Source organism: Callospermophilus lateralis, chromosome 16 (assembly GCF_048772815.1).
Source record: "Callospermophilus lateralis isolate mCalLat2 chromosome 16, mCalLat2.hap1, whole genome shotgun sequence".
In the NCBI taxonomy this organism is placed as follows: domain Eukaryota; kingdom Metazoa; phylum Chordata; class Mammalia; order Rodentia; family Sciuridae; genus Callospermophilus; species Callospermophilus lateralis.
The window spans coordinates 58235307-58255163 of record NC_135320.1 but is presented as its reverse complement, the minus strand read 5'-3'; the positions used below and the strand labels follow the sequence as shown (position 1 = coordinate 58255163).

The window sequence follows — 19857 nt, the reverse complement described above, 5'->3', positions numbered from 1 at the left end:
CAACCCTGGATGGGACTCTCCTGCCTCTCTTTTCTAAGGATTGGTGCAATTACATGGGCCCATCTGGATAATATAGGATGATCTCATTTTAGAATTCTTAGTTTAATAATACATGCAAATCTGACTTAATACGTTTCTCCCACGTAAAGTAACATCACCACAGGTTTCAGGAATTAGAACATGGTCATCTCTGGGAAGGGGCCACTATTCTATCAACTAGAACATGATGCTTGTTTGCAGTTCTTTTTGTCTTTAGTCTTATAAACTCCATTAATTTCCAAAATTACTTTGCTCAATCCCTTTCTCCTCATCCCCTTCAGTGAGGTGTTTTGACATATTTGTCACATATAGAATCTCTTGTCACAGTCTGCAGTCTATCCTGGAACCCCTGACCTCCTAAATGTTGGTTTTTAATTTTTAAAAACATTTATACAAGTTGGGTGACTATTTGTTCTGGAAAATTGTATGGGTTTTGACAAATGCATAGTGTCCTGCATCTACCATGACAGTATCATACAGAATAGTTTTACCACTGAATAAAATTCCATGCTTTCCTATTTAACCCTCTACTTCCTAGAACCCTTACCAAACCTTTGACAATCACTGATCTTTTTACTATATTTAGAGTTTTGTCACTTCTAGAATGTCATGTCACTGAAATCACATAGTATATATATGGCTTCTTTCATTTAACAGTATGCATTTAAGTTTTATCCATGTCTTTTGGTAGGTTGATAGTTCATTTCTTTCTCTAATGGAATGCTATTCCTTGCATGGATATACCATGTTTGTTTATTCATTCACCTATTAAGGGTGTTATGATTTGGATTTGAGGTGTCCCCCCAAAGCTAATGTGTGAGACAATGCAAGAAGGTTTAGGGGAAAATGATAGGTTATGAGAATCTTAACCCAATCAATAAATTATTCCCAATGGGGATTAACTGAGTGGTAACTGAAGGCAGGTAGGATGTGGCTGGAGGAGGTGGGTCATTGGGGACGTGCCTTTGAGGTATATATTTTGTATTTGACAAGTGGAGTCTCTCTCTTTGCTTCCTGATCATCACGTGAGCCGCTTCCCTCTGCCACTCTCTTCTGCCATGATGTTCTGTTCGAGCACCAAGGAATGGAGTCAGCTGTCTATGGATTGAGACCTCTGAAAATGTGACCTCCAAATAAACTTTTCCTCTTCTACAATTGCTCTGTTCGGATATTTCAGTCATAGCAATGAAAAAGCTAAAATAAAGGAACATCTTGTTTGCATGTAGTGTCTAGAGATTGAAGAAAGTTGCTGTGAACATTCTTCTTTTCTATTTTAACATTGTCTTTTGCTTTTTGAGTTGTCTAGTAAGAATATAAACTAAAGTTTGAACTAGTTTTTCCCTAGTCTGTTAGTTCTCTACTGACTTGATTTCTGCCTGACAATATTTAGACAATTGAGCATGATTTTTTTGTCACTGTTTTTGGGTGTCCTCCTGATTCAATTAATTGCCTTCCTCCATCCCAAGATTATAAGATGTTCTCCTGAGTATCTCTTCCATTACATATTAAAGAACTATGCATAGGAGAGAGGGCGGGGGGGCTGGGGGATAGTGAAGCATTTTTGCCTTTGACTTCTGAGTCACTGGGGCTCTTTAGGGTCAGCAGAATGAGAGTTTTCCTGAATCTCTTCAAGCACTATGGTTTTAGCAGCAAGAAGCCATATGACCTGACTTTGGAGAGGATAGAACAAACCCTAAGAGTCTGTTTCCAGAGTCCATCCATCCCACCTCTGTACCCATCCTGCTACAGCCCCAGCCCCTATCAGGCAGGCCCTGGTCCAGGACTCCATCTTTTCCCCTTCGTTGAAGGTCAAGTAGGAGAGCAGCTTCCCCCTGTGGGTGGTTGCTGTGTGTGTGTCAACATCCCTTGTCACTCAAGTCAAGCTTCCCAATGCCTCTGGAAAGTCACTGCATTAAAAAGTCTTCCAAGATTCCAGCTGAGTGTACTATTTCCTGCTTGGACTCTGACAGGTCCTTAAAGGGGAGAGACTAGGCCAAGAAGGAAAGGGAAGCTGGGAGAACAAGTGAGCTTCTCAGAGGAGCTGAAACCAACCCAGAAGGAGTTTCATGTGGAGTGTGTTGTTACTCCTCTACTCATCTACGGACTAGGCGAGCAGACATAGAAAGGCTGAGATCCAGGCACAAAGGCCCCCTTGGTCACCACCACCCTGTTCTCCTAGTGCCCATCAATGCTATCTCCATAGAAGCCCTTGGTGTGATGGAATTATCACTCACCAGTTCACTGGGCTGAAAACTCCTCATAGCCCAAGATTGGTGCCCTGAATCCTGCCTGGCTTCACCAGGGCTGCCTTACACAGAATAGGTCCTCATGTGGATTCAGATGAAGAAATGAAGGATTCTCCCACTAATGAGAGGGTTCACCCTTCTAGAACGCTCCCTACCTCCTGGGAAGTAGAGCCTCCTCAGAAGCCCCTGGTCAGGTCCTGAAGACCAACAAGCCTCTAGCACCCAGGATACTGGAAAGTAGCTGAGGTGCTCACTCAAAAGAACCTCCTCTTCCAGACAGCTGCTGCCCTATCAGGTTGTTCTCAAATTGTGGCCCCAGGCTTCCTTGCCGTGTTGGCACAGTTCTCCACCAGCTGCCATTAGTCCCCAATGCCTTTTTTTGTCCTTGTTCCCTTTTTTCCTGTTGTTCTCGGGTGTTTTGTTACCTGAAGGATCTATACTAGCTCCTTCTCACTTCCCCAGGAGACCATGAAGAACACACCGGTGGCGTGTGGGGACTCTATCTTCCCATCCCAAACCCATATGCAGTCTTTTGGAATCTGGGCTGTTCCAGATAATCTGGGATATGTGCTTATTTATAGAAACAACACTAAGCCTTGATCCATTTCAATTAAAATGGTTTTAATAACTACAAACAAAATTGGGTAAAATAGTGAATAAAACTTGTTTGTGTCTGCTTATAATTGTTTCCAAAGGCACGGAGACCATATTCCTTCTAAAGCAGTATTAATTCCAAATGTTTTATTAGTGGAAACATTTTTAATGCTGAATATTGTGGTTTTTAAAATATTGTATTTTCAGTAAAAGAAACTTTTGTTTTGTACCAGGGATTGAACCCAGGGGCGCTTAACCATTGAGTCACATCCCTAGCCCTATTTTATTTTTATTTTGCTTAGGGCCTCGGTAAGTTGCTGAGGATGGTTTTGAACTTGTGATCCTCTTGCCTCAGCCTCCCAAACTGCTAGGATTATCAGCATTTGCTACCATGCCTGGCTAAATGCAGTTCTTTATGTGTATAACAAGGTTTGTTTTCTACATCACTGTAAGACTTTTCATCTAAAATCACAAATCAAATGCAGTGTCCACTAAGCTAAGCCCTAAGCACCATCCTAGCCCAGATGCCAAATAGAGAAGCGTCCAGAAGATTCCAGCTATTCAGGTCCTCCCCCAAAAGGAGCAGAGATAAAACATCCCTACCAAAGGGAAAAAAGTTGTTCACAAACCACAGTAAACTCTTTGTGTCCCAGTTTTCTTAGTTTGGTATATGAAAATGCAGTTACCACCAAAGTTTGAGTAGAGGAGGAAGATTCTCTTGCCCTAGAACCTTCCAGACTGGAAACCCTGGACATTTTGATGCTTGATGATCCCCATCCCACCAAGAGAAGAATTTATTCCAACCATGCAGGGTCACCCCATGCCCTTGATGGTGCTCTCTGCTGGAAGAGGTTCTAAGGGAAGAGCCAGTCGCCTTAGGAAACAGAGATTGCTAGATTTAAACCCCTTCCTGACATTCTGGCTCCAGGACTCTGTTACTGAGACATCCTCTGAAGTAGCATGAGTTCAAGGCCCAGTTTATGAGCCTTCACAGTGGTAGGCTGTCCATCAGGTTTGCTGATCTCTGTGACAAGTCCTGTAACTGGGGCTTGGTGCAGCTCAGGGAGATGGGTGATTAGGTCTGTCAAAGTGTATACATTCATCAGGATCCAGATGCCCAAATATGGATGGCCTTCTGGCTTTGTGTTACATCTTGAGGGATAAAGAGCTACTTGCTGTACTTCTCCGAACTGCAAAGAAGTGTTTCCAGGTTGGTATCAAGAGCGGCTGCTCCCTGAGGGTCACTTCTGAGCCAATCTTCCTCTCATGATCACAAGTCATGTGACTCATCCAGGCATCTGTTGAGAACTGTGCTGCGATAAAGGCCAAAATCCCTACAGACTTACTGGAATTCACTAGGACCCAGCAATATGCTCCCCAGTTATTTTTCTTTTTTTCTTCTTTTTCTGGTACTGGGGATTGAACCCAGAGGCATTTTACCACTAGGCTACATCCTAAGGTCCCCTGCTTTTTTTTTTTTTTTTTTTAAGACAAGGTCTCACTAAGTGGCTGAGGATCTCTATAAGATGCTGAGTGAGGTTGCCTTGAACTTATGATCCTCCAGCCTCAGCCTCCCAAGTCTCAGGGATTACAAATATGTGCCCCCTCACCTGGTTCCATTTACTGTTGTTGTTCTTCTTTTTAGTTATACATGACAGTAGAATGTATTTTGACATCATACATACATGGAGTATAACTTCCCTTTTTTTTTTTTTTTTGGTACTGGGGATTGAACTCAGAGGCACTTGACCATTGAGCCATATCCCCAGCCACATTTTGTATTTTATTTAGAGACAGGGTCTCAATGAGTTGCTTAGCACCTCTCTGTTGCTGAGACTGGCTTTGAACTCACGATCCTCCTGCCTCAGCCTCCTGAGTTGCTGGGATTACAGGTGTGTGCCAATACACCCAGCCATAACTTCCCATTTTTGTGGTTGTCCATGATGTGGAGTTACTTTCTTCTTGTATTCATATGAGAACATAGGAAAGTTATGTCTGATTCATTCTACTGTCTTTCCTACTCCCATCCCTCCCCCCTCATTTACTTTTCTTACAAATTCCCAGTCTCTGGTTGCAGTATTAATTTTACCTTAACTCTCAGCATAACGTCCTGAGCCAAAGGGCTAAATCATTGTTCCAACCTATTCCAGACTGTGACAATCATGTGTGAGAAAGAGGGAAACAGAACAAGGAATTTCTGTGTAGAGAAGTTGAAGTTTTTTCTTTCTTTGAGGTTTCTGGAACCTAGGGTGTCACACATGCTAAGCATGTGCTTTACCACTGAGATACTTCTCAGAAGTTAAGATAATTTAAAAACTGTTAGTTCACTAGATCTGGGGATATGATCAGTTCACTGAATAAAACTATTTTACAAGAATTGAAGAACAGTTGCTGAGAATATTTAATATAATTGTATAATATTTTCACTATGTGAGTTTTGAAGATAATTAAACAGTATATGGTAGCAATTGGGTATAGATTCCTGAGTCCTATGCCCCCCAATTTTTTTATTCATGATACAATAAATAGCTCTTTGTGTTAATGGAATATATTCCAGAACTAAAGAGCTATTTAATTGTATTCATCTTCAAGCTTAATTCAACACTATTTACCAAGCTCATTAATTAAAAAGTAGTGTATCTACCTAATCTAGGTATTCATCCATTATACACATGGACAGTGACATAGTCTCATCTTTCAGTTCCCTTATGGGACAATTTTTTGTATCTGTGCATTCAAGAATCACCTCCACCCATTGCCCATTCTGTAGATAAACAAGGGCATTTACATTGGACTCTGATCTATAAAACAACATTCAAAACCATAGCAGGGCTGCCCAAGCCCAGGGTCCATTGACAATTTAGGAGACAGCCAATGTTTCTTCTCCCTCAGATCTACTTCCGCCCTGTTCTCAGTTCATGGAACAAGCCCTGCTACGTGCTTTTCCCCAAGGTCTCAGACAAGGCCCACACCCACACCCTACCTCCTCGTCTGGCTGGCTCCATTTCCCACATGCACTTTGCTGATGTTAGAGGGCACTTCACAGGGCACACCAGACAATGTAGCTCTGGTTACACGCTGTCAAGTGCTTTGACAATTATACCACTGATGTTAGTCTTGCCTTCCCCTACAGAAGTTCCTGGAAAGGTACTTAGTAACAATAGCTCCTGGCACTGGGCCCCCACTCAGAGCTGGTACTCAGTCAATAACCACTTATCTTTCTATCAAGTCTTTCCCTGTGAGGGTGGCGAGCAGATGGAGGAAACAATCCTACGCAGGCCAGGTTCTGGCTTCCCTGGGGCACCTGCCAAGCAGTGATTCCTTGATACACACCATGGAAATGACTATGGCCAGTCTACCCTCTCCTAGCTCTTTTAAATTCAGTTTCTTTGGAACTCCCTCACTTTACCTTCTCCCCATCCCTTCATAGCACCCCTCCCTGCATTTAATTTAAAGCATTCATGAAAGTTATTTTTCTCTCCATCTCTGCTGCAAGGTGCAGTACCTGGATTTCAGATGAGGAAGTCTGGCTGGCAAGATGATGGATAAATGGGTGAATGTCTGGTCTAATGGGAGGGTGAGGACGTGGATGCGTCAGTAGAAAAATGAACTCTCCTTTCCTGGAAGTGCCCTGGAATGGCCCCTTCCAAAGGGCAGAGGTCCCCACTTGTTCAAGGAATTAAGACCCCAGTGAGATTCCATTGACTTTATAAGATGAAATTTGTTAAAAATGTTTGTGACTTAAAATCTGGGTGCAGTGGTGTACAACTGTAATCCCAATGACTCAGGAAACAGAGGCAGAAGGATCACAAGTTCAATGTCAGCCTCCACAATTTAGAAGACCTGTCTCAAAATTAAAAATAAAAAGTCTTGGAATATAGGTCAGTAGATCATCACCTCTGGGTTCAATCCTTAGGACCACAAAAAAGAAAACATTCTAACTTTAACTGGGTGTGGTGGCACATACCTCTAATCCCAGCTACTTGGAGGGCCTGAGGCAGGAAAATCCTAGGTTCAAGGCCAGCCTAGGAAATTTAGCAAGACACTGTCTCAAAATAAAATTTATAAAAATGCTGGAGATGTAGATCAGTGGCGGAGTGCTTGCCTAGTATGTGTAAGATCCTGGGTTCCATCTCCAGTTCTGAAAAAAATTATAACTTAGAAACTAGAATATTTATGAACATATAATCAAAATATGGCAAGACATGAGGGCAATTCTACAATTTAGCATACACAAACATTCATTTTATACCTCGTTGCTAGGTAATACATTTTGGGAATGTTCAATGTTTTTTATTCACTACTTGTAATAGAGGGCCATTAGTTCCCTCAATCGAGAGCAAAATTTATCTACCATCAACATCAATTATTTTTCAATCTTGAACTTGAAAGCTTTTAAAGAAAAACTTTAAGATCTCACCCAGAGCTTCCTGATCTTAGCTGTATGCTTGAATTACCTGGGGAAGCTTTTAAAAATCTCAATGCCCAGGTTGCTTCTCAAATCTATTACATTAGAATCTCTGGGGAGAAGACACAGGCATCTGTATATTTTCCTCTTTTGAAGAAATGTTTGGGTCAGGTGCAGTAGCATATGCCTGTAATCCCAGCTACTCAGGAGGTCAAGGAGGATTGCAAGTTCAGCCTGGATGACTTAGTAAGAACTTGTCTCAGTTGGAGATGTAACTCAGTGGTACAGTGCTTACCTAGTATGCTTGAGGACATGATTCAAATCCCCATATCAAAAATTTTTTGGTTTGGCTTTGTTATTGTTGTACTGGGGATCAAACCCAGGGTTTTGCAAATGCTAGGCAACTAAGCTATACACCCAGCTCCAACATGCATATTTTTAAAGCTTCCCAAATAATTCCCATGTGCAGACAAGACTGAGAATCACCACTCAACTCTTATACATCTAAGGCTATTATAAAAAGACTTACTATGCAAACTAGAGGGTTTTATGTTCCCTCTGAGAGAGTTCTTTTGTTTTGTTCATGGTATAGGGATTGAACCAAGGGGTGCTCTAACACTGAACTGCATCCCTGGCCATTTATTTAGAGACAGGATTAAGGCTGGCTATGAATTTACAATCCTCCTGCCTCAGTCTCCCAAGTTGCCCAGCTGAGAGTCAGGTTTGAAATCATCCCTCCCCATCATCTTGTTTTTCCTTTACTTCTATTTCTGTCCTAACAACCAAGAATAGTTCAATGGCTCTAGCGACGAGGATCCAAATTCAGGAGAACTATGCTATCATTTTGTGAAGTCTGTACTTTTCCGCTCCTGAATTTCCATGCCTAAAACCAGTTTCGGGAATTGAGGGAAAGAGACAGCTGCCATAGAGTCAGGTGTAATGGTGCCTGCAATCCCAGCAACCTGGGAGGCTGAGGCAAGAGAATGGCAAGTTCAAGGACTGCCGGGTCAATTGAGCAAGACCCTGTCTCAAAAAATAAAAAGGGCTGTGATATACCTGGGTTCAATCCCCAGTACCAACAAAAGAAAAAAAAAAGTGGTTGTTTTTAATTGCTAGATTCTCTGTTTGCAGTGTGGTTTCTGGGCTGGACCATTTCATTGGATCAGTTGGAAAGACTGTTCTAGGGATGCTTCCTGGAACTTGGAGATAGTTGGGTTTGGAGGATGACACAGGAGAGCATCTCTCAGTACCCCATCCATTCATTCTTCCAATGCCCACTAACTCTGCAGGGCTCCTGGAGTAGGCGGAATAAAAAGACTTGCACACGACAACAGCAGATTGCAGTTATGTATTTAGTTTCCTATGTACTTGAACAACAAGGGCCATGGGAAGGGGAAGAGAAATGCTGGAAGAGCTGCCTGGCTGGAGTACCTGACTTTGGCTAAGACATGGATTCCTAAGCACAATTTACAAAATCATTTTCCTACAGGAAAATCGGCTTCCACAGGGGTAGCAGGGGTTGCAGGGGTCGCAGGGGTTGCAAGGGTTGCAAGGGCTGCAGGGGCTGCAAGGGTTGCATGGGTTGCATGGGTTGCAGGGGTTGCAGGGGGAAGCACAAGGGTAGCATGGAGACTCGATCTTGACACAACTGCCGAGGCCGTAGGAGTAAGTTACATCCTTTTCGTCTACACATGGTGGCAAGCTGAACTCTTTGCAGATGTTCATATAGCTGTACTTTTTGGATCCGAGGCAGTCGTACCTGTTCTCCCGTTCAGCTGACACACACACCTTTCCGTCCTTTACTCGTACTTTGACTTGATCAGGTTCAAAGCCACACACGTTCACTGACCCCAAGATGTTACTGCTACAGCAAGAGGAGGCCAGGATTCTGTTTGTTGTTCTTCTGAGCCTGGAATTGAGAAAAAAGGACAGAGTGAGAGGAAGGAGCTCAGACACAGCCCAAGAAGCCATATTTTAATCTATCTCCCTTTAATAACAAAAGCTCACACTAGTCATCATGAAAAATCAAATTTACACAAACGAGGAATATAAAAAGTAAGAGTCCCACTACATGAATCACACTGCCCTACAGGTCAGCCTCTGTTGACAACGAATGGGTGCTTGGCCATTCAGGTCTTTTATATTTCAATTCTAGCTCCTCCTCCTATTAATTATGAAACCATGGGGGGTTCCTTAACCTCTCTGTGCTCCAGTTTCCTCATCTGTAAAGTACAGATAATAATGATACCTGTTAGAGGATTAGATGAGAGGATAGCATTTTACTTAATGCTGTGCTTGGCATGTTTCAAATCTTATTTAATTATTACAATTATCATTGTTGTTTCTACAATTTTAGACATAGTAGTTTTTTAATGGGACACAATTGAAAAGATACCATTTAAACACTATATACTACTTGGAAAGGCAGATGGTTTGCTTGAGCCCAGGAGTTTTGAGACCCACCACATGGTCAAAACAGTAAGACCCTGTCTAAAAAAAACAATAAAAATATGACTGTCAGCTCCGCCACTGGACAATCACTCAAACACTTGACTTGAAAAGTTCCATCAGCAAACAGGGCAGGAGAGAACTGACCTGGCTCTGCCCACTGGGCCTCACTCCTCTTGCTGCCATGAAGTGGCTCCAGATTCTAGTGACCTGGTGCCAGAAGGAATTCAATCCTTTTGGCAGGGCTGTGTCCATCAGATATGGGACCACCCACCAGTGTGGCTTGCTGGTTGGGATCCTACCAGCTTTCAAGAGCTCATGTGTGCTTCTTCATTTCTCAGCTCCTCATTTAGTGACTTCACATTAATTGTTCAAAATCAATCATGGAAGGAATATTTACACCACAGCAAGTGGAAAATGCTACAGATCAGAACCAGTTGTCAAATGGCATTACCATGGCTCCTAGAGAAGCTGACAGTTGCTATTCATGTCCTACAATGTAAATCTTTTTTTTTTAATATTTATTTTTCAGTTCTCAGCGGACACAACATCTTTGTATGTGGAGCTGAGGATCGAACCCTGACCCCACGCATGCCAGGCGAGCGTGCTACCACTTGAGCCACATCCCCAGCCCCGTAAATCCTTAATAATAAGAAATTAACAGCAGCTCACACTGATTGATCAGTTAGGATACATCAAGAACTAGTAAAGCCAAGTGCCCAAGAGCACAGACTCTATAGAGTATGTTTAAATCTCAGTTCTGCCACATGGACAAGTTTTTTAACTTTTCTGTGTCTCAATTTCCTCATCTGTAAAACTGGGACAATAAGTAGTCTCCTACCTATTGTGTTGTTGTGAGGTTTAAATTAGTTAATGCATGAAAAAAAAGTCACAACTGTGATTGGCACATGGTTAGGTTGTTAGGCTTTTGTCTTTTTCTGTTGTTGCTATTTGTTTGTTTACAATTTGCCATGGAAAGTGCTAAGCAAGTTACAAAGAGTTATTCCATTTAATCTTCACAATAACTGTGGTGCACATGTGATTATCATTGTATTGCCTTTTTTATGCTGAAATTTTGTTTAAACATTTGCTTCTTTTTGTTATATAAGTTATATAGGTCCAGAAACTATAAAGAAAAAGATTAATTTTTTTTTTAAGGAGAGAGAATCTTTAATATTTATTTTTTAGTTTTCGGAGGACACAACATCTTTGTTTGTATGTAGTGCTGAGGATCAAACCTGGGCCGCACGCATGCCAGGCGAGCGCGCTACCGCTTGAGCCACATCCCCAGCCCTATTAAATATTTTTTTAAAATTCATAATTACATACCACACTTAACTCTTTTGTGTTACACTTTTTTTCTGTGTGTGTGTTTCTACATACAGTTTTGTGTAGGTTCTTAAATTCATGCTACACACACTGAATTTAATCTTCACTTTTCACTTGACAAGACTTCACAGGATTGGTTTAATAGTGTGAACCAATTGTACTGCAAATTATACACCAAGACTCTTAATGGCTAATTACAAAATGACCAAGTACAACTTGGTCCTAAGAGACACTGAGGCAAACAGAAACAACTTGAGTCATATACCCAGAGGACTATATAATAAGTCACTCAGCTCCATTTCTACCCCCAACCCGAAGGAATCTGAGGATGGCGGGGGTACAGTAATCTTTTTTGCCCTGGGTATACTGGAATACCCTAGGCCATACTAAGAAGAAAGGAAGAGAACTGGACTTTGAAATTGCTATCTCTGAGAGGCAGCCCAGAGATCAAGCACATTATCTCACTAGATAGAGAATAACTCACAAAAATGCAAGAAACAGCGCAAACTCTAGACATGTTGCTCTCTCTGGATAGATCATAGCTTGAAGCTGGGCATGCCTGTAATACCAGTGACAAGGAGGCTGAGACAGGAGGATCACAACTTTGAGACTGGCCTCAGACACTTAGCAAGACCCTCAGCAACTTAGTGAAACTCTGTCTCAGAATAAAAAGGCTGGGGATGTGGCTCAGTGGTAAAGTGTCTCTGGCTTCAATCCCTAGTACCCAAAAAAATAAGATCAGAGCTTGAAGGAGAACAGCCAAGGCCATAAGTGAAGCACAGAGGAGAGTAGGCACTCAGAGTTTCTCAGATTCTCCACGGTGTGTACATGGGCTGAGTCAAATTGCATCATATCCTGCTGTAAAGAAGGGGCTTAGACTAACAAAAGAGGGCCAAAAGACCCCAAGCAGGATTTCTAGGGCCCCAGTGACTGCCCTCCTGCCATCTATAGGAGATGGATCTGGCAACCAGACCCACCAGGCATTGCCAGCTCCAGGTCCATCTCCACTTAGATGCCTGAATCCCAGGTACAACTTCATGCATTTTGTTCCCTCTTTCTCCCCTATCCCTACCACTTTGGCTTCTTTGCAGCAGTTATATAGCTATCCCACACTGGGGGTTTTTTGAGAAATGGCCTAAAACTCTTGGCCAAGTCAGGTCTCTTCTTGCATTTATCTCAGTGGTTATAAGCAAGAACCTGTGGGTTTAAGGGAACTCGCAGGAGTCACATTTTGCTCATCAGACTCAACTCTGAACTTGCAACTTGACTTTAGCCTAAATGGGATTTCCCATGGCTCTCTGGAGTTCTGGGCAAGGGGAGATTAACTCCTATGCTTTTATCACAGAGCTGAACCAGTTCCTTTGGTTCTCTGTTGAAGACTCATAGAAAAGCTGGGGACAGCTTCAGACCAGAGGTGCCTGTGTGTCTGCACTCTGATAGTCTTTCACTCTGCAGAAGCTGAGTTTCACCTGCACATCAGACCACATTCCTGAATGTGAAACACACCACCCACGCCCATGAGGAGCTATATGAGCAGCCATCTTCATACAGATATAACTCATATTCATTCCTGTGATTAATAAGGGAAGATGTCAAAAATTACTCTATCCACCTGAGAGCAAGGGGAAGCCAAGCCTTCTCTAAGGTTTGTTGGAATACTTTGCTTCTCTTCCATGTTTACAAAGACCCATGTAAACACATCCTTCCCTTTCTTTTCTCCTTTTTTCCTCTCCTCCCTTCCCTAGACTTTGGTATTAATATGGCAGACAGTGTCACTCAACAAGGAGTAAACAGTGTAGTCTGGCTGCATTTGACTTTCCTGCAGGGCTGGATCAAACACAGGTGTCTGGATCCCCACCCCTACCCCACCCCACCCCCAAGTTTCAGATTCAGTTGCTCTGGTGTGGAGTTGAGAATTTGCATTTCTAATAAGTGCTAGGTGACTCTGCTAATGCTGATCCAGGGACCACACTTTGAGAATCAGTGGCCAGGTGGTGAGGTACATGAATTTCTCACTCAGGTGAATGTGTCTTCAAGTCAGGGCTCCAGGATGTCTCAGTGATCAAGACGATTGCCCTAGATCTGATTCATCAACCATATGATGATAGAGATAATAGCAGCCCAAAGGCACACTAGGAGAATTAAATGAATGTGGATACTGGGTACGTAGACATTACTCAATAAAGAAAATCCTTCTTCATCATTCCTTCTGTAAACGAACTTACCCAAAATCTGAGGTTATTTTTTTTTCTTTCTTTCCTGATAAAGGAAGCAACTTCAGAAAGCTTTTATTTTTTCAAGTAACCAATGCTATTGATGCAAAACAAACAAACAAAAACCCAACAACTTCCCCAATACTTCTTTCAAAACCAACACATCACATTTTATTTCTATTAGAATGTAATTATTTTTTTCTACACCAGTGAATAAAAAAACAAGACCCAGACAAAATCTGAGTTTTTAAGTGACCAAGGCCCAAGTCCTATATCATTAAACAATAAGGTCAAACTAAATAATAGAAATTATTTTCACCAGCTGGGTATGGTGACACACAGCTTTAGTCCCAATTACTCAAGAGGCAAGAGGATTGTAAGCTTGAGGCCAGCCTCAGTGATTCAATGAGGTTCTATTCCAAAATAAAATGAAGGGCTGGAGGTGTAGCTCAGTGGTATAGCTCCCCAGGGTTCCACCCCTAGTCTCTTTCTCTCTCTCTCTCACACACACACAAACACACACACACACACACACACACAAAGAATGTTTTAGGCTTAGGTGGCAACTCCTAGCCTCGAAACCAAGGGGGACTGGGCTCCAAGACGACGGGTACAAAGAGATTGTGATGAGAGAGCAACCAGGGGCCAGCTCTTCTCTCAGAGGACACAGGGAAGCTGGCTCTCTGTGGAAAGCCAGTCTTTACCAGTCATAAAGCCCCAGTCTGACCCTGACTCACTGACTGAGAGAAGACTCAATGAAAACCTCAAACTCCTGAGTAGGAGGGGAGTCCAGAAAAGAAACGAGGGGGCAGATTTTTGAAGTTTTGAGATGGCAGGCCTCCTGGGGGGACTTTGAAGGGAATTTTTTGTTGAGATTTAGGCCAACCACAGGCTCTTACGTGAGTGGATGGAAGCACATCCTCAGAATTCATTTCTGAGTCCAGTGTAGCTCAAGGTACAACTGTAAACCAAGATTCATCTGGCCGAAGAACTAGTGCCGGTGTCAAAGCCACACCTGCATCTGTTCATTAGGTCATAAACCATGGTCAGGATTGGAGATGGATTGGAGCTGGTTTATTCCTCCAGCTTTAGTAATGAGGAAAGGGAACCCCATGAAGTGCCGTGGCTAATCAGGTACAAACTTAAGGCAGGATGATGTGGGGATTTCCCCAAAGGAAACCAAATTCAGTTACCCCAGTCCTTCTAGATCCAGACGAGTGAGGATGAGTCAGGGGCATGTCTAGTGCTTCAGGCATAAAAGGTAATTGGGGAAGGACAGGGCAAACTGAAAAAGCTAAAGAAACGAAAGTGCTAAATTGGGTACCTACTAAGGAAGACACTGCCTCCTTTACCCCAACCCCGTGGTACTGGGGATAAAACCCAGGGCCTTGCAAGTACCCAGGGTGGTCAGGCAGTCTACCACAGACCTGCACCCACAGTCCTTTGTATTTCATTTTGAGACAGAGTCTTGCTATGTTGCCCAGGCTGACCTCAAACTTGGTATCTTCCTGCTTCAACCTCCCATGTAGTAGCTAGGAGTACAGGCTGACACTGACTTTTGAAGCAGCTACTCAAGCAAGAAATGAGTTGGACCTTCTATGCCTGGTCTAAAGAAAAAGCTATATATATAAAATACATATACGTATATATACATATAATACATATACATACATATCCATCTACCCATATATTATATGTTATATATTATATATTATATGAATATTACATATATAAAAATGACATACTCAAGAATGTTCAAGAAACTTATGGATGAAATTTAAAAATTTTTGGCCAAGAGTTTTTACTCATTATTAGAGTAATACCAAGACACAAAACAGATTGACTCTCGCATAGAAAGTAATTTCAGTGGGGCGGAGGCAACTACAGACTAGGAACATAGAACCTTCTGGACAACCCAGAATGACATCTGAAAGATATGTCACAATTAACCAATGCCTCAGCATTCTTTAAAAGGGTGAAAGGTCATGTGAATATGAATTCTAAATCCACAAAGCCTTGGACGAGATTTCACACCAAAGATCGTTTTTAAAAAAGTTATCTCAACATAATATTTCTGGATCTCTTTAGTCATGGATCAGGAGCTAGCTTAAAGATAAGAAAAAGGAGGTATTTCACCGGAAGAAAAAAATATTAACAGTGTGAGTCCTCTGGGATTGGAGCTGGGATCACAGCTGAACATTTTCACCTCTCTTCAGGAAAATTGAAGATTTAGGTTTACAGGTGGCACTAAGCCCTTTTGGATAGGGAGATGTCAGGCTGTCAGAAATAGAGCATAGAACTTTCATAGTATGAATGGAAAGAAAAGTATCTGGGAGGAGAAAAAAAGAAGGCAAAAGCCTGAGGTCATTTCTAAAATGGTCTCAAGAGTTATCCATTCAGAGATCCAGGAATTAATGGCACAGGAAAACAAACAAAAACAGCCAAGACCCAGACACTGTCAGAATAAGCATCACAAACTAGAGAAAGCATCACCTCTTGTATGATGAGAATTAAAGTTGGGCCAACTGAGCACCAAAAAATAGGGTCTCTAAAGTGGGATAAGGAGCCTGATGGCAAAGGGCAGAGAGGCATTGCCCTGGGGGGTGTGGGAAGAGGGGAGCTCAGAAGACCCGAGGTACAGAGGGAGTGGGCATAGACCTGCCCACAAGGAGCCCTTCCTCACAGTGTGAAGAAATTAGGAAATCAAGTTTATAAACAGTGGTTCAAAGAATATGTTCATGAATCTCTAGGTGAATGCTCCATTTCAGTTTATGAGGGAGGCCCAGTCCTGATCTTTGGCCAAGGCTGATGACCTCGACAATTACTGTCCTATTGCCCTTCCGATGAAACACCACTGTCACTGTTGCCAAGGGACCTCTCTTCTACATACCCACCCACCCATCGTTCATCTATTTTTCTAGGCATCTTACCTATCTATGCTTCTTTTAAAAAATAGGACCATATTAAACAGTTTTTCTAGATTTGCTTTTTTCACTTACCACCATCAATATGTGAAAATGCTTTGTCCATCCTTCAACATCTACATACCGTTCCAATGTTTGGTGGGCCAGGATTTATTTAGCCAGAGGACAACACTCTCCACCACCGTTTATCAGTAGTAGCAAACTAAATGACTTACATAGAGAGATTTCCTTCTTTACTCCAGGCAAAAAAGAAAATATGATCAAAACTAAACATTTTTTAGATTCCCCAATTCCATGGAAACCCAACTCAAGTCTCCTCTGAAAGTGGCAACTGAGTTCTGTAGTTTATTTCCACAGCTTTTTTTGGAGTTGGAGGGGAAAGCCAATGTAATGGCCTCAACTCCAGAGGAACTGTAAGTCTTTGGAGTTGGGAGGAAGGGGAGAAAGATTTTCCTACAAAATGAAGGAAATGCCTCTATTGTTCAATTTATTCTCCTGCTCCTAAAGCCTCTGGCAAACATTAAGGATTTGATCAATTACTATTACTTGTCCTGCAGACATTTCTGTAAGTCCAAATATACTCAAATCACTTTACTCATAACCAGAAAAAATGTTTCGTTTGCTGCCTCCAATAGCTTTTTAATGACACCCCCTATTTCTTTCCCTCATTAAAGCCACCTAATTTGTCAAGTTGGCACTCCCGCTATAAACCACCAGCTGCCCTCAACATCGTTACATTGTCTTTGGAGAATCTCACCATTCCCATTATGGACCCATTGACTCTTTTCTTAAATCTTTCCTAAGTCACCAGAGTCATTATCTTGAACATTTTTTTTATCTTTGCTCAAGTATCAATTGTCACCCCCCCCCCTTTATTTCAACTGATGGGGCTGAGAAACCAACTCTAAAGATCTAAAAGTGAGTTCTCTCACTTGGCAAGCTCTCTCTTTTCGTCCTCGATGGCTCTGATGGCTTTCCTCTCCAAACTCCTGAGGGACGGGCGAAGGCAGTACAGCTTGTAGTCACACAGGCAGCACGGGTAGAGGTCACACAGGCCGCAGGACCGCGATCGCTTCGAGTAGCACAGGCAGTATGGGTAGGGATGCAAGTCACAGCAGCAGTACGGGTGCATGTACAAGTCGCACAGGCATCGGGTGCTGAATTCATCGATGCATCTCAACTGTCTTAATTCTCTGTCCACCTTCTTTATGTCCCTTCTAACACTGTCCAAAAGACAACTCAGTGCAGCCATTACAGTCACACCTTATTGTTCAGTGAGTACCTTTGGGAAATGGCACTCAAGGGAAAAAATTGTTCTAAGCTCTTCTCAGAGGTTTCTTTTAAAAATAAATGAGACTCACATGGCTCACTTACTTTAAGGCTTGTATTCTGTGACCTCACCATCCTCTGAGTATGTCATAATCTTCTGGTTGCCATGTGAACCAGACCCAGTCACACTCTCCAGAGACCCTCCTGAGAGCTACAGAGATACTCTCAGAAACATACTCATGTTGAGATTTCATTCACCTTCACATTGGGTGTCTCCCAAGCAATCCTGGCTCCTGGGTTCACGGGACTAAACTTGAACGTCCCTGACTTGTGTGTGCTCTGAGGATGAGCCATGGCTTGCCAGGGCTGATCTTGGTGCGCCCATGGCAGGAGCTGCCTGGTTCCTTTCTCAATGCCCTTCTGCCCGAGGCTTAGTCTTGTTCTTTTTATTCTGGGATTCATTCTGGTTCCAGGCAGGAAGAATATAAAGAACTTTCATGTAGTTCTCTTTCTCCTGTCAAGTCCTCCTCAAGTCAGCCTTTGTCCTTGACCTTCTGAGTCCCAATGTTGAGTCCTGCACATTCCCCCCACCCAACCCCTGCTGGGGATCAAACCCAGGAGCTCACACGGCCTCACCTCACCTGCCTGCTCTTGGCTTGCTGGGGTCCTGGCTGTCCTGGAACCTCAGTTCTCCATGGGTGGGGATCCTGCCTGGAAGCTGCCATTTCTGTGCTCAGAGTCCTGTCCTTGGTCACCATCTCTCAGCAGCTATAACTGTGGTCTTGTCTTCAAGCCCTCAGATTCCCCAAATGTATCCCACATGTTGGTCCTTGACACTCTTTTAGACAGTGGCCAGAAATCCTCGCTCTAGCATTTCCTGTGCTCTACTTTAGACCTGGACCATTCTTAGCCTCAGATTTGGCTTGTGCTAATTCTCTGGGTACCAGAGAAGCCTTGAACTGCTGCCAGGCTCTGACTCTCCTTTTCATGGATTAAAGCATAGAGAACTTGAGGACAAGTGGCTGAATGTGATACTGGAGAGGCTGATAATAGTCAGGTTTGAAGGGACTTGTAGGCCAGACTAAGGAGTTTAAAGGATCATCAATTTTCTTCTTAGATTGATAGAAGTTTTGGGTTTTTTGTTTGTTTGTCTGGGGGTTTTTTTGGTGTGTGTGCGGGGGGGGGGGGTAATTAGAGATTGAATCCAGGGGGCTTTACCCTAGGGTCTTAGTTGCTTAGGGCCTCACTAAATTGCTTTATTGATGAAGGTTGAAAGGTAGCTGGGTGCAGTGGCACAGGCCTATAATCTTAGCAGTTCAGGAGGCTGAGGCAGGAGGATCATAAGTTCAAAGCCAGCCTCAGCAATTTAGTGAGGCTCTCAGTAACTTAGACCCTGTCTCAAAATTTTAAACAATTTAAAAGCCAGGGAAATGACTCAATGGTTAAGTGCCCCTGGGTTCAACCCTCAGTATCAAAAAAGAGAGAGAGAGAAAGGGAGAAAAGGACAGTCTGGATTGGGGATCGTGGCTATAGGGATATAGGGATAGTCAGGAGGAAGCTGGTGAGATCAGCTTCCCCCAACATTCACTCAGGCCCAATCAGTTTGTTCTCTACATTGCAGGCAGAGCGGTTTTATACATAGATCTATCATCCCTCAATCTCCCCACCCACCCATCTCTTTCCCTAAAAGTCCTCAGTCTTTTCTATCCTCTTAAAAGAAGAATTAAAATCTGTTGTGTGTGGTTGTACATGTCTATAATCCCAGCTCTTTGGGAGGCTGAGAGAGGAGAATTATAAATTTGAGGCCAGTCTGGGAAACTTAGATTAAAGTGTCAAAATAAAAATTAAAAAGGACTGGAGATGTAGCTCCATGATAAAGAGGAAAGAAAAGAAAAAGAAAAAGGATACTGGTGCGGTGGGACACACCTGTAATCCCAGCAACTCTGGAGATTGAGGCAGGAGGAGCCCAAGTTTGAGGCCAGCCTCAGCAATTTAGTGAGACCTCAGCAACAAAAGGATACATTGTCTCAAAATGGAAAATAAAAGGGACTGGTGATGGAGCTCAGTGCTGGAGCACTCCCCAGTACTGTAAGAAAACAAAAAGGACTAAAATCCTTACAAGATGCTGATGATAGGGCCTGTGCCCACCTGCCGGTCTCCTGTCCCATCATTATGACTCCAATTCATGCAGCTCAGACACAGTGGCCTCCCCAGAAGGCCACACTCTTCCTGAAGGCCATTCCGTACTCTCTCCATCTGAATCTCCACTACATAGTACTCAGACACCTGATGCTCTACCTGCTTGGAAATTGAACCCACCACCCCCTGACCTTGATCTAGTGAGTCCTAAAGCACCCTTTAGACCTCCACTTACAGGCTCCTCCTCG

At 42.9% G+C, this 19857-nt stretch overlaps 1 protein-coding gene across 2 annotated transcripts; it reads right to left on the bottom strand.

The window, feature by feature from the left end:
• Window positions 1–8754: 8754 nt before the first annotated feature.
• Window positions 8755–17453, bottom strand: Odf1 (outer dense fiber of sperm tails 1). 2 transcript variants are annotated; one of them, XM_076836314.1, is made up of 2 exons: window positions 17134–17453; window positions 8755–9196 (listed from the first exon to the last, which is right to left on the bottom strand). In XM_076836314.1, exons 1-2 carry the CDS (start codon window positions 17451–17453, stop codon window positions 8755–8757), a joined length of 762 nt encoding a protein of 253 aa, XP_076692429.1. The 2 variants fall into 2 exon arrangements, with proteins under 2 accessions (XP_076692429.1, XP_076692430.1); XM_076836315.1 differs by having other exon boundaries at window positions 8755–9198; window positions 17181–17453.
• Window positions 17454–19857: the final 2404 nt, after the last annotated feature.